This window comes from Natrix helvetica, assembly GCF_964273705.1.
Source record: "Natrix helvetica genome assembly, chromosome: 4".
NCBI classification, from domain to species: domain Eukaryota; kingdom Metazoa; phylum Chordata; class Lepidosauria; order Squamata; family Natricidae; genus Natrix; species Natrix helvetica.
In genome coordinates, this window is record NC_138550.1 from 64,941,008 (window position 1) to 64,957,100 (window position 16,093).

General features: G+C 39.1%; 1 protein-coding gene across 3 annotated transcripts in view; it reads left to right on the forward strand.

Moving 5' to 3' along the window:
- The window catches only part of DMD (dystrophin), a 1,188,090-nt gene that overhangs the window by 1,162,624 nt on the left and 9,373 nt on the right, over window positions 1–16,093 (forward strand). For all 3 annotated transcript variants that reach the window (XM_081951523.1, XM_081951524.1, XM_081951525.1), the window contains 3 exons: window positions 2,094–2,337; window positions 2,948–3,065; window positions 11,389–11,481. In XM_081951523.1, coding sequence (XP_081807649.1) covers window positions 2,094–2,337; window positions 2,948–3,065; window positions 11,389–11,481 — 455 coding nt within the window. The remainder of the gene's footprint in view (window positions 1–2,093; window positions 2,338–2,947; window positions 3,066–11,388; window positions 11,482–16,093) is intronic.

Sequence of the window (16,093 nt, forward strand, 5' to 3'; positions counted from 1 at the left end):
CACTCTCTCTTCTAGCTTCATCTTTAGTATGCATATTCATTAAGGGGGGGATAGCAATGGGTAGAATGTGTTGTTTTAAAAATAAAAAATTCCTTTCTAGAAGCTCAAGGTTATTCTTTTTCTCCGCACCTTGGCAACTGACCGGAATCAGCGGGGTGGAGATGACAGCGCGGATGAAGAAGATTGGAGCATATGATCCATTAGTGGGTGTGGGGACAAGATCATGAACTTTCAACTGGGTGGGAATACTAGGTAATTTCCAGAATTGGGATTCCACAGATATACCAACATATCTGACTTATTAAATTGGAACTTTAAGGAAAGGTTTGCCTTGGATTCTGATTTAATTCTGCATGATACTTAGAACTCTGACAGTTATTATACCTCAACCTTCATTTGACTATAATTGTTTTTACATCCTTTTATATGAAATGTTCTAAATTTAAACTATCTAATGGCATTCCATTAAATCCTCCTAAAATCATCCAATAACATTATATCTTTATAACATGTTCTAAATAAAAATTGGCTATCTTTAATAACAAAGCTTTTAAACCTCCTCTCATCTCCATTTGTAGTTTATATAAAATGTCATATTATCAAACTATATATATATAGTTACTATATAGTATATATAGAAACCCTCCATCTGCTCCTTCCATCAGCTTGTCTTTGGTTATCACTGGTGCTTCTGTCAAGGTTTCTCTCCTTACCTCCATCAATTTTTCTCTCTTTTCTTCTTCTATACTTTGAAATCTAGGGTAGAGTTCCAGTCCATCTATCTCCCTTTCCCATATTCCGCTCTTGCCATTTCCAACCACGCTCAGTTTTCTGTCAGTATCCACAATTTTCTTATCTCTTTGCTCATTTTTTTCTTCAATTTTTAGAACTCTGTCCTCCACTTTCTTCATTTGATAAACATCCTCAATTTTTCCATCAAATTTTTCTGTTTTGTGTTCTATATTCTCCAATCTTTTCTCAATTTTCTCTGTTACTACTATTTTTTGATTTTCAAACATAATGATTTGCAATGTTAAAATTTCTTTTTCCTGTTGCGCCATTCTTCCAACTTGTAAACACTGCCACTATAGCATTCAAGGCTTTTTGTTAGATTTCAAGCAAGTCCATTATAATCTTTCAAGTCAAGGCTTTGTCTTCCCTCCAATCCAGCTGCTGATAGAACTCCCGAAGAACACCTGTGTAAACAACCTGTGCTCTTCCTACTGTCACTCTCAGTAAACAAGCTGAAAAGCCTTGAAGTGTCAAATGATCAAAGAGAAAAAAGAAAAAACAATGTTTCCAAGCCTCCAGCCTCTTAAGTGGCAGTGTTACTTCTTTTTCCTCTATTGTTACAGCCCTCTTTATATTCCTCTTTATATCTTCTTTGTGTTCCAAACTTGAAAAAAATTCGTAAATGGAGAGAGAAAATAATCCAATCAAGCATTGTAAAAAAAAAAGAAAATTTTTAATCCATAGGTATAAAAAAGAAGAAAAAGTAGAAGAAAAACTAATCCATTCAGTTTAAAAAATAGGAAACATTTGCAAAAATTCAATCCATAAAAAGAAAAATTAAAAAAAGATAACACACTAAGTTTAATGTAGTTTAATTTTGCCACTTACTCTCTGTCTTTTTATTTAGTTTTGATTTTCTGGGGCGTAGTCTCTTTTTTAATAATAAAATTTCCTCACCAATTTGACACACTTTCTCTTTCCGCTTTCTTTCCATTCCGGAACTGTCCCAAATTCAGCAGCTTCAATGGTTGCGTTTCTGTCGTCAGAAATAAGAGCTTCTCCTGGATCAATCAGGGACTTTGCGGTGTCCCTGAGATCAGCAGGACATACTCTTCTCTGTCACCATCTCTACAGGATGGTTTAGGTCCAAAAGGACCATCCAGCGGCAGAAATATTGACTGCGATCTTGGAGCTCCAAGATCACATGCCGTGTCGTCGCAAAATCAGCCCCTCCTCTCCACTATGATAACAGTTTTCATGGACAAGCCCTTAATTTAGTAGAAATTAAACCTTTAAAAGGTTACTATAAAATGGAAAAGCATGCATATTCATAAATATATTTATTTTTATTCTTTCAATAGAAACCTGCAGGCAGAATATGACCGGTTGAAGCAGCAACATGATCACAAAGGACTATCTCCACTGCCATCCCCACCTGAGATGATGCCCATTTCACCACAGAGTCCACGAGATGCTGAACTCATTGCAGAAGCCAAGTTGCTCCGTCAACACAAAGGCCGTCTAGAAGCCAGGATGCAGATCCTGGAGGATCACAACAAACAATTAGAATCACAGCTACATAGGTTAAGACAACTATTGGAACAGGCAAGACATCTGCTTTTTTCTTTTATTTGGTAGGAAATAATGTGGCTTTTTAATTTAATTTTCTTATACTTATTGTATCACAAAATAAAAATGTAGTACTCAAGGATTGTATAGAACAGCGATAGCAAACCTTTTTTGGCTCGCGTGCCATTAGGGGGGCTCAGAGGGGTCGTGCGCGGACATGCCGCACCCATAATGCAATGCACAATTCCCCCCAGTGTGCATGCGCACATGAGAGGCGCTTCCCCCATTTTTTGCATGCTTTTTTCACCCTCCCCAGGCTCCTATAAAGCCTCTGGAGCCTGGGGAGGGCGAAAAATGGCTTTAAAAAAGGCTGAACTCAGCTGGCAGCGCGCGCATGCACTCTGGCCAGCTGACAGGGCAACGCCTCGCGTACCCTGACAAATGGCTCTGCGTGCCACCTGTGGCACGTGTGCCGTAGGTTTGCCATCCCGGGTAGAGAATATAAATATGCAAACTGAAATCCTCTGTAATATTGGAAACCTTTCTAAATTGGTGAAATTTACTTCTCAATACATCTATGTGATGGGCGTGCTAGTGATCATGCTGCTACTTGTAAAATTAACCATTATAATTTCTGGTATTTCAGCCTCAAGATGCAAAGGTGAATTGTACAACCCAGTCTTCTCCTACCTCGGTACAGAGATTGGAAAATAATCAGCCAATGCTTCTCCGTGTTGTTGGTAGTCAGACTACAGATTCTATGGGTAAGCTAAAAATGAAGCACTTTTTAAAATAATTGTAATAAATAATTTTATTCATATTCTCATTAATGATAATTGCATACACAGGAACATTATACTTGTTTCTTGATTTAAAGTTTCCTGTGCTGGGATTCTTTTCTATATGGACTGATTTATTTGCACACTTAATTTGCTGGAGGAGAGGCAAGCTGACAGCGTTATTATTTATTGTCTACACACACAATCTGCATTATAGAAAATAGCATGGAAGCCCATTTTGTTTTATTTTGTTGTGTTATCATGAGAAATTTCATATATGCTTGTGACATACTAGAGGTCAGAAGTAAGCAACCACGAGCCTAAGGCTTACATACATTCCCCAGAGTTTCATTTATAGTTCCTTTAATATTTGTGATGGGATGGGTTAGAAGGAAAATAGTGCTTTAACATCTGTAGATTTAAAAAAAAATACAAAATGCAAGAAGAGTTCTAATAAATTTTATTTTGATTATGTTCTATCAGTTACTGCCCTGGAGCAAAGCAAAAAGCCTGAAATATCTAACTGAATTATTATTATATTTAAGTTCATAATAGTGCCAAAGAGAACCAAGCAAATACTTTTTGGCAAAACTATCACCACCTAATTTGTTTCTAGCTATTTTTACTATGTAGCAATTGGTGATTATTGTATTTCCCAAAGCTGTTCTATGAAATCAACTCAACTACCTTGTCTTCTGAATGGATGTCAATATTCACAGAAGTGGATCATTATTCACTACTGAAATCTCTCAACAGTGTCTTACAAATTTTGCTGCTCCCCTGACCAACAAAGCAATTGCTATGCCAGAAACATAGTTTACCATAAAATTTGAAATTAATTAATTTGAGCTTCTGCATGTTGAAGCACCTAACAAAAAAAAGATGTAATAGTTGTGTGATAGTTTGATAGTTATTAAAGTTCTGGGGGCCAAGATTAAAAATAATGGTTGCAAAGATGCTTTCTGCAAGAATTTGCTTTCACTTGTATTACATTTATTTATTTAAATTGTTCAATTTTATTAACAAACATGTAAAATACACACACACACAAAACTTAGACGTACAACACATTTACACAATGCAATACAAACAGGAGCTTCCTGTTCTTTCTAGTAGCAGTTATCAATTGATAGCGCTCACCTTATATTATTTCCCATTCAATTGTATTTCATTTGAGTTTCACCATTCTTAACTTTCTTATTTTACTCATAACTATTATTTTGAGTTTTGTTACATTCCTTCATTGATTCTTGTTTCTTTCCTCCATCTACCTATACCATTTATCCCATATCTGGTAGAATTCTGATTCTTCTTTTCCCTGAATTTCTTTGGTTAGTTTGTCCATTTCAGCACAATCCATAACCTTTCTTATTATTTCATCTTCACTTGGAGTTAGTTTGTTTTTCCATTTCTGGGCAATCCTTGCTGCCGTAATTATATGTAGTATTAAATACTGGATTTCTTTTTTGTATTTCGCAGACATTATTCCTAATAAAAAAATTTCAGGTTTCCATTCTATTTTAACCCCCATTATTGCCTCCAGCCAATTTTTGATCTTTTTCCAAAAATTTGTATTACATTTAATTAAGTATGGAAGTGAATTAGAATGTCAGATCCCTATCATGATACTGCCATTCAACTGGGGAGGGGACCCCGGATTCTTGTACTCACTTATTGCTCTCATCCTGTTTCCTATGTATCCTATAATTCCCTAGTTTATAACTTTTACCCTATTCTCTGTGTTTTGATTAACCTTGGGGAATGTACAAGGGAGGAGGGACATCTGTTTTCTCTCAGCTTGGAAGCCTCACAGAAGAAGTGCATGGGAACGACTCCTTAGATCTTTTTCAGGACTACCGTTTCTACAACATCTTTGCACCTGTGGATTGGCTCATTCATCAAACTGAGAGGAGAGGTTTCTAACCGCTTTATCGTAACGGAATTGCCTGGGGGGGACGATTCAGACCATGCTTTGCATTGTTGTGCATTCACTTCCTTTCAATAAGTTTCCTTTTGAAGTGCTAAAGTTTCAAGAGTCCATCTTTACTTGAACCAGAGGGAGAGGTAGGGCCTTACATAAAGCAGGGTCTGCAAAAGTGGTCAACCTGGAGAAGCAAACTCACTCTGCCGAGGGGACCCTGCACATAGTATCGAAGCAAAGTGACGAGCAAGGAGAAGAGGAATGCTGGGATGAGACCTCCACCACCAACAGCCAGAAGCCAGATCCATCTGCCCCATTGAAGACATCGAAGCCAGTTTGGAGGCCCCCATGAAGCCCAGATGATAGATCAGAGTGGAGAAGAAAGATAACTGGGACGGAAGAACCTGAGGAGTCATCCTCACCCAGGGCAGTCAACAACCAGGTTGGAAACAGAAGCTGGAAGCCCTGTCTGACTAGGAAGAGCTAATCAAAGAACCAGCCAAAGATGACCGCCTCAAGAGAAATGTTAAGTGGTTCATGATGGAGGCTTTTGAAAACCTCAGAACCAGGGGAGGATTAGATTGATACCAGAGATGGGGCGAGGCAGGAGCCAAGAAGGCCGGGGCTGCCCCCCAGATCCAGCAGCAGTAGGCCAAGCAGACACAGTGATGGGGAAACAGCCATGCAGATGAACCCACCTGTGCAGCACCAGTCCTTGCAATCGTTCCTGGCCAGCCCAGGGCGCCACAACTGGAGAGGAAGACACCCCCCCCCCCTTGAGAGTGAAGTACGATGGCAACCTGCAGCAACTGGGGTTTTTCATGGCACATGTCCTCAAGTACATGCAGTAGTATAGGGAGGATTTCCAGACCCAGGGCACACGGCCTGAGTTGTCACCTTGGCCCTGGAAGGGGCAGCTACCCATTGGATGGTGACCCTCCACAACACAGACACCCCTGAACTGTGGAACTTCGACCGATTCAGGATGGCTCTCTACCACTGATTTGAAGACCGCTTGACAGATCGCAAACCTTGCAATTGCATCAAAAATGGATGCTGGCCGGTAGCTGAATACACAGAAGGGTTCCGAAACCTCATCTGCAGAGTGGACTGGCTGGAAGACATCCTAGGGAGCTGGTTCAAAGATGGCCTGAATGATGACCTTTACTTGGCTCGAGGGGTCCTAGACCCCCTGCACGACTGGTACATCCTGGATGAAGAAGTGGAGATTGACATGGCCAGAAACCAGTACTGAAGGGGAAGAGCCTGGAAGAGATATCCACCTCAGGGAAAGCAAGAGATTTCAAACCGCAAGCCCCCCCTGGCACCGAGATCATCTGCCTGCTTCAAATGCGAGAAGGAGGGGCACTGTGCAGCTGAGCATCATTTGAAAACTCCTGCTTGAAAGCCGGAATGCCTGTCTGGAGAAAAGCCTATGAAAACAACCCCCCGAGGAAAAGACACTGCACTGAGAAGTGGAGAGGCCGTGGAGTTTCACCCCCTCGCAAAATTGGGCAAGGAACTCCGGCATCACCTGGGGAGGAATTGGGCCCATCCGAAAGCAATCCTTAAGATGACCTGCTGGTAAGCAAATTAATTGAGCCATTCACCCTGCCTCTAAGACTGTTCATCCCCAGTCGGGAGAAAAGAGTGAAAATCTCACCCCTCTTGGACTCAGGATACACCCGGTGTTTGATTAGCCCAATCCTGGTGGGAAAATTGGGCATATACTTGTGGAAGCTAAAAAATCTCATCATGTTCTGCCAGTTAGATGGGTCAGTCACATGGGTGGGAACATTTTGCTACAGAACCGCTGGACATAGCAATTGGGTACTCATGAAATGGAATGGCCACTAGTTTTAGGGCTCACATGGTTGAGGAAGTGGAACCCCAAAGTGAACTGGAAGCAGAGGACTCCTAAGATTTCAATAGCATGTGACTGAACCTAATGGCTGAAGAGGGGAACTGGGGGAGAGCAAAACAAAGAAGCAGTGATGGCAAGAAAGGCCACGCCAGACCAGAGCAGCTGAGGGAGTACAAGGACCTAGCTGAGGTGTACACCGAAGAAGGCTCCAATGAGCTCCTCCCCCCCGCCCCACAGACAACTACCAGGGTCCAAACTACCAAAACCAAACATGTATAGCATGTCCCCCAGGGAACGTGAATTGAGAGCCTTCAAAAATAAAAACCTGGCTAGAGGTTTCAGCAAACCCACCTCACCAAAAATTGCCGCCCCATTGCTATTCTGAGAGAAAAAAGATGGGACTTTGTGCCTTTGTGTAGATTATAGAAATTTAAACACTGTGAGCATGGAGAATGTGTACCCCTCCCCCTCATGAAAGACATGCTAGCCCACCTCTCCAAAGGATTTTTTTTTCAAAATGACCTAAGAGAAGCTTACTACCGAATCAGGATTAGGGAAGGGGACAAATGCATAACACCTTTTAATACTCCTTTGGAGTGCTCCCATTTGGATTATAAGGCGCCCCTGCCATGTTTATGCAATTCATAAATGAGGTGCTCCATGAGCACCTGTACAAAGGGGTTCTGGTGTACTTAGATGACATGTTAATATATACTGTGACAAAAGTTGAGCACGTAAAGCTTGTCTGAGTGGTCCCAAACAAACTCCACGCTGCAAAACTTTTTAAATGTGAATTTTACAAAGATAGAATTGATTACCTGGGATATAGGATTTCCCACTAGGACGTGGAAGTGGACCTAGGGAAAGTGCAAACAGTTCTCCACCCGCACCTGCAAACAACTACAAAGCTTCCTGTGGTTTGCAATACTTCCCTAGGGGAAAAAACGTTTTAACAGATACACCATCCAGAAAGCCTCAGTTTCACAGTGGGAAACCTGAAGTGATCAAACCCCTGCTCCCAGCCTGGCAGCCAAAGTGATGACCAGGGTGCAAGCTAAACAAGAACCACTTATGGACAATGTTACCACTCAAGCATTTAAAAAAGCTCTACAAACCAATGGCCCATAAAACACCTGTTTAATTAAAGATGACTTAGGTGGGTGGGAGGAAAATTATATGTCCCAGCTAGTCAGAGAATTCCTCTCATGCAAACATGTCACAACTCCAAACTGGCTGGGTACTTTGGTTTTGTGAAAACCTACACCTTATCAAAAGGCAATTCTGGTGGCCATCTCTTAAAAAAGACATTGAATAGTTGCCCTATCTGTGCAGAAGCAAAGAGAAGACAAGGGAACACACACACACACGGTCTTTTGCAGACAGGAGCCGAGCCTCAGCACCCTGGAGAGAGATCTCTATAGATTTTATTGTAGAGTTACCTGAAATTGTGGGGAATACTGTTATCTGGGTCGTAACAGACCTTTTCTCCAAGCAGATCCACTTCATTCCTTGCCAAAAGATCCCCACTGCTAAGGCACTTGCCAAACTCTTCCTGCAGCATATCTATTGACTACATGGGGCCCCACAAACAGGGGTGAAATGCTACTGGTTCTTACCAGTTCGCTAGAACCAGTAGTAAAAAAAATGCTTCAAAAAGTGAAAAAAAAGTTGGCCATGCCCACCCAGTCACATGACACTCCCCCAAGCCACGCCCACAGAACTGGTGGCAAAAAAAAATAGATTTCGCCATTGCCCACAGAGGATAATATCTGATTGGGGGGTCCAATTCACTTCAAAGTTTTGTAAGGCCTTTTTGGACCTTCTTGGAGCCTAAGTTCTCGTCATCACCCTCAAACTAACGGATCGACAGAGAGACTGAACTCGGTTCTGGAACAATATTTAAGATGGTTTATTAACTATCAACAAGATAACTGGCTGACCTCCTGCCTTTTTCAGAAGTTGCCTATAATAACTCTGTGCACTCTTGCACTGGGTTCACCCCATTTTGAGTTGCGACTGGCCAGGACTTCATCCCAATGGCAGAATTACCAGTAGAAGAACCAACCATACCCTCACTTAAGGGAGTGGATGCAACAACTACAAAACACCTGGCCAGTAGTGAAACTAGCCCTGAATGAAGCTACAGCCACTTTTAAAACACAAGCTGACAAAAGGACAGAACCAAACCCATTTAAAATATATAGGTGATATGGTTTACCTATCCACAAAATTCCTACAAATCTTTCAACCCTTAAATAAATTGGGACCCAAATTCATAGGGCCTTTCCCAGTCACTAGAATCTTCAACCCAGTAACGGTAGAATTACTACCCCCCAAGATACTTTGAACAGGTCCACCCAGTTTTTCACTACAGCTTATTGAAACCCGTAATTACATCCCCTTTAAAGCCCCCAGCAGACACTCCTCCAACCCCTATTATGATCGGAGAAAACACTTTAAAATTGAAGAGATCCTTGACTCCCACGCCCACCGGGGTTCAACTCAATACCTCCCTCAGAAAATGAGTGGGTAGCTAAGAAACCTGTTAGGGCCCCTGCCCTGCTGAAAAAGTTGGAAATATCACTGGAAATATCCTAACAAACCGAACTAACTCTCTATGATGTTCGTCTTTCTGTTCTCTCTCATAAGTAATCCCCTCATTTTTTTGAAGGGGGGAAGCATGTTAGATCCCTATCATGATACTGCCATTCAAGTTGGGGGGGGGGGGAGACCCTGGATTCTTGTACTCACATTACTCTCATCCTGTTTCCTATGTGTCCTGTAATTCCCCAGTTTATAATTTTTACCCTGTCATCTATTCTGCCCTGTGCTTTGATTTATCTTGGGGAATGTACAAGGGAGGAGGGACATCTGTTTTCTCTCAGCTTGGAAGCCTCACAGAAGAAGCGCATGGGAACAACTGCTTAACTCTTTCTACTGTTTCCACATCTTTGCACCCATGCATTGGCTCATTCAACATCAACCTGAGTGGAGGAGTTTCTAACCACTTTATCCTAACGGAATTGCCTGGGGGTAATTCAGACCTTCTTTGCATTGTCTTGAATTCACTTCCTTTCAATAAAAGTTTCCTTTTGAAATGCTAAAGTTTCGAGAGTCCATGCCTTCTTGAACAGGAGGGAGAGGCAGGACCTTACATGGAAGCTACTAATAACATAATAACCCAAAGATAGTTCCGTATACAATGCAGCTAGAAAGTTATTTACAGTCATAGCAACACAATTCAACACATGGTTGAAATTTGTATGCTATTCATCTCCCAAACATTTTATCCCTCAAAGTTTAATGATAAACTCTGTTGCTATCTGAACTCTGCATTTTGTGTCAGCATAGTTTGTACCAATAACGTCAATCCTGAGTTGTCTCAGTGTTCCATTATCAATTAGGGTTTCAGTACAATCATCAGCTTTGCTATCTGGAATTCTTTGAAGAATTCATAATTATGTAGAATTTTAGAAGACCTTAGAAGCAAACCATCTTAACAGATTCCCAGTCCCAGTGGACTGATTAGCAAGCCCTGTCCTATTTCTCTCTAGTAAATGGTTGGACCATAACAACAGGAGTAAAACTGAATTTTCTATTATTTACAGTTTTTCTGTTTTCGCTCAAATACCATTTTCAGCATGGAAATTCTTACTGCAATATTATGTCAGTGCCAGTGTGTTCATTATACTCTGTCATACAATCATACAATCATAAATCTGCTTTTGATCTTACTAAATAAACAGAAGTATTAAGGATACCTATCTGCAGATCTCAAGAATAGATTTGAAAGTTCACATAGATTATTAAACAGTGGAAGAAATGTACCAAAAAAAGCACTGTCTGGTCCAACACTGGAATGCAAACAATTGAATCCAAGGCTCAACTTCAGAAGTGTTCCGGTGAGGAAGGTACGATTGTAGTAGACCAGAATAACTGTACTTCTTCAACCTGGTGCCATCTAATGATTACTACACATTTCCACGGAATCCTCATGAACAGCATCTTGTAAGAATATGACTATTGATTCACTTGTTCATTATCTGTTAAAGTCTACAAAAATATCATCATTGATCACCTCAATTAGTTGGTATTTTGGTCCATTATGATACAATAATTCTATTGCTACTTTATTATTAGAGATATTTCACAAGATATGCATCTTGCTTTAAAATAAAAAAAAATCTTCCCCCCCCCACACACACATATAAAACCTTATGCATGTGGTAATATAAAATCCACATTCTTCTCTTCTGAGAGCTTAAGAACATAATAGATTAAATATACCATTCTTAAACACATTTCTCTACTATTAAAAATATTACAGCTATGTTAGGCACTGTTTTGTACCCCAAAAACCTACATACATATGCTAGGAGTAATAATCAGAAGTTTTAATGCTACTTATCTGTAGCATATGAATTGGAGTGGCTTTGTATATTCTAAACCAATTATTGTACACACTAATAGATGAATGCTGTGGTAGAATAGATGAAGTATATTTCTGCTTTTCTTTTTATTAGGTGAGGAGGATCTACTAAGTCCTCCCCTGGCCACAAGCCCAGGGTTAGAAGAGGTCATGGAACAGCTTAACAATTCCTTCCCTAGTACAAGAGGTAAGGATCATTATTCAGTAGGGCATGATGCAAGTATATTACAGACAGTGGATCTTTTTTTCAAACTGATATTATACTCAGAAATACATAAGTAAAAAATGCAAGCCTAAAAAAGAAGACCACAACTTTACTTCCATAAATACTGTGATTAGCTAGAAATAATTATAAAATGTGTAGTGCAGTCTTTGTGTTCTTTTAATCTTTTGCATTTAATAAATTTATGTATTGGTACAATAATAAATTAATGCATGAATTACATAATGCAAAAGTTAAAATATATTACTTATATATTTGGTAGAAAGGAAGTTGCTGTTTGAAAGACTAAACAATTCCCACCACTCTGTAGTTAGCTGAAGCTAGTAGTTTCAACAAATAACAATTGCTCCATTTCATGTTTTTCTGTCATTTCAATATGACTACTCCATGAATAAAATGTTTGCTATGTAGTATACAAATATATACATACATATAATACACAATTTCTGTCAACATATTCTTTATTGTGCAGCTCAGAGCATATTCATAGTGACTGCCACTCCTTTTCAGCTTTATGATAACTCACAGTTCTCAAAGCAAAAGGTTGGATATTTGAAAATAAAAATACTAAATACCAGTGTAGTGATTTATAAATATTTTTAAGCTGATAGGTTAGAGCAAATTTCCATCACAAATCAGATTAGAAACAATGTACAGATGTCAGAAAGGTCGACAGTTCAAATCCCTAGTGCCATGTAACAGAGTGAGCTCCCATTATTTTTCCCAGCTTCTGCCAACCTAGCCATTTGAAAGCAAGTAAAAATGTAAGTAGAAAAATAGGAACCACCTTTAGTGGGAAGGTAACAGCGTTCCGTGCGCCTTTGGTATTTAGTCATGCTGGCCACATGACTACGGAGACGTCTTTGGACAGCGCTGACTCTTCAGCTTTGAAGCGGAGATGAGCACTGCCCTCTAGAGTCAGGAACGACTAGCACATGTGTGTGAGGGGAACTTTTACTTTTACCTTTTACAGATGTTAAGCCAAATATTCATTTTCCATTGCTTGGATTTGTTGTTTTGTTGAGTAAAAGGTCATGGATATAAATTCCAGAGATGAGAATATTTTATTGAATGTTGGACAATAAAATTCTTTAGTTGAAATATATAACAATATTTTTCTTTCTTCCCTTTCTTCGCACAATACATTTATTGTGTACCAAGGATTAATACTTTTTAGGATTGCAAGTAATTAAATATTTTAGCATAAAAGTTGACTTTTAAATTCAAACATCTGGCAAAATACACTTAGAAAACAATGTATTTTTCAAAGTTGTACAGGATCCATTGATGGTATTAGAATTACATCGCCTTTTCCCAAATTAATGTCCTTTTTCAAAACTCATCTGAATATGTGTATATCCATCTCCTTATTTTAAAGGCTGATAGTGAAGGAAATGTGTGTATGTGAGGTTTACTTAAAAACAAAATTGTGTGGATTTAAATACTTTGCAGCCTTTTTCAAAAACTATTGTTTTAAATCTATGTTTATAATGATAATTGATATATTTTATGTGTGTGTGTGTGTTTTCATTTTCTTTTTCATACATCTAATATAAAGGAAGAAATGGCTCTGGAAAGCCAATGAGTGAGGTTAGTGCATATAATGCCCACTGCAAGAGCTTCTCACTGCTTCATTCTCCTTTTTTTTTGGAGGGTGTGTGTGGCACTTGTGGCACAGCATGTGTGTTTTTCAGTACTTGTTACAGGTATACTGTAATATGTAATACTTCTAAACTGTCAATGGATATCAAACTACTAGAAACTGAAAAAATGTGTATTTTTTTCATTAGGCTACCTCCATAAATGGGAAGAGCAGGGGTAAAATCCTACCAGTTCGGACCGGTTTGGGAGAACTGGTAGTGGACATTTGGCCTGGGTTGCCGAACCGGTAACGACCACTGGCTGGCCATGCCTCCAAACCGGTCCCCCAGTTGCCACTCGCTCACCTTGCCCAGTGTCTGCTTTCCACCGTCCCAGCCTGCCTTCCCTACTCCCTTTCCCACAGCCTGCAGCGCTGCCATGCTTGCCTGCCTTCCATGCAACCTTCCCAGTGTCCCCCTGGCCAGCTTGCGAAGGCAGACAAGCATGTCAGGGCCAGCTGGCTGCAGGGAACAGAGCTAGCAGCTTACTCCCTTTCCCGCAGCCCTGACATGCTTGTCTGTCTTCGCTATCCATGATCCCGGCCCAGGAGAGTATTTTGCTGGTGCACACACGCTCACACGAAAGAGATGAGAGCAAGAAAAGGGAAGAAAAAGAGAGAAAGATAGAGAAATGAGAAAATGATGGAGAGAGAGAATGGAAGGGAAAAGAGAGGAAAACAGATCGAAAAAAGGGGAGAAATGAAAGAGCTGGAGGGAGAGAATGAGAGAGAGGGAAAAGAGGGAAACAAATCAGAGAGAGAAGATGAGAGAGAAATGAAAGAGCTGGAGGGAGAGAAAAGAGGGAAACAAATCAGAGAGAGAGAAGAGGAGACAGAAATGAAAGAGCTGGAGGGAGAGAATGAAAGAGAGGGAAAAGAGGGAAATAAATAAAAAAGAAGAGGAGAGAGAGAAATGAAAGAGCTGGAGGGAGAGAAAGAGAGAGGAAAAGAGAGGGAAACAAATCAAAGAGAGGAGAGAGAAATGAAAGCACTGGAGGGAGAAAATGAGAGAGAGGGAAAAGAAGGAAACAGAAGGGGAGAGAAAAGAAGGAAGAGAAAGAAAGGGAAGAAAGAGAGAGAAAGAAAGAAAAGAGCAACAGAAAGAAAGAAAGAGAGGAAGGGAGAGAGAGACAAAAAGAAAGAAAGAAAGAAAGAAAGAAAGACAGACAGACAGACAGAAAGAACATGACCACAATTGAGCCCAAAATTTTGATTGCTAAGCAAGTGTGTTAAGTGAGTTGCACCACATTTTACAAGTTGGCCACGTCCACAGAACAGGAGGGAAAAAACTTTGGATTTCACCAATGGGGCAGAGGAATATAAAAGTGAAACTGTTTTCTATAAAATTGTTCAAATAAAACTTTCATAGTTAATCATAACTTGATTTGCATTTTGAGACTATAGCACGTTTCTATCTTATACAATTATTTGGAACATGTATGTTCCAAATAGTTATATAGAATTATTTAGTTATGCTCAAGAATTGAGAGGTATAAACAGCAAAATGTTAAAGCTTGCAAGTTAATGCTTGTGCCAGCTAAATTGTCACTAACACCCACAGACTAAACTATGTCATGTTAAAAGTATGTGTGAAAACTCAGCTGATTTCACTGTTGCAAAATCAAATTTTAATCTGGTAAGAATGAAGGTTTATTATTACAGTGAAGGACTAGTTCATAAAGAAAAGATGTAAATGGAAGCAGGTTTTGCATTTTGTTGAATAGCCCACTATAAATCTTGCTTGTTTTTCAATCTAAATATTTCATAGTTACTGAATGGAAAATCATAGGAATTTCAATAATTAGTTATAAGCTCATAGCATTCTTGTTACTAAAATAGTTTACTGAAGGCATCTGAATATTTTCCACCAAATTCGATATTTAAAACGTGTTGTTTAATAAAGGGAAAGTAAAAAAATGTTAATGTGTCACAATACAACATAATAGAGAACTGCAATAGCCTTGTATCTAAACGTAATCAAGCTCATTTTTATATAAGAATCTGTCTCCTATTTAAAGTATAGATGGAATTTGAGGCAGAAATGCGGTTGTAGGCAAAAAACAAACAAACAGTAGGTTTTGAAAAGCGATTAGTATATATTAGGTATATATTATATTAATGAACAAATTCCAGAGACTACAATTAAAATACTATCACAAACTAATAATTAAAGAATATTTAAATAAATTATAATTTGTCTACATTTACAAAACATTTAATAATTCTTTATAATAGAAAATATCACAGTACTATATTGCATTGTTGCAATGAAAATGGAAATTAACAGTTTCTTGAATTTATTTTTAAAAGGGATTGAAAATATTTTTGTATCATTCAAATTGCAGGTGCTTTAAAGTCACATTAACATTCATTTGATTTATACCTCACCTGTTATTCAAGATAGCCTAGCAGCATGAATTTTCTTTGAAGACAAAGCATCTTTGGGACAACCAAGACCTGGATGACTGTGAATCTCTATAAACATTTAGAACTGTATTTCCCCCAAACTAAGCTTAAACCCTGTAGAGGTGGTGGGGAGTGCTTTTTAAATTAGCATTTTAGGTATTCCTGGGCTGTGCAAAGTCTGAAGGACTTGTAACATTGTTGAAGTATGTACAACTTTATTGTTGTACTTTAAGTGGTGCAGTAAATCTGTTACACTGATGTTCCAATTGTGTTGCTTATATTTGTTTCAGATTGCACAATTTATCTGTTAGTAAGCAATAAAGATTGAAAAATTAATTAAACTTCTTAATTGCTCCCTTTCCAAATCCTTTGGAGCTTGCTCTAATTAAAAATAGGTGCAGTTTCTTCTCATATTGAGGGAAGTGACACATAAGTTTAATGCAAGCCTCCAAATAATGCATGAAATGTATGCATAGAACGTTAAGATACTTCTTCAAACATTTTAAGCACATCTGTCAATCATTTCCATTC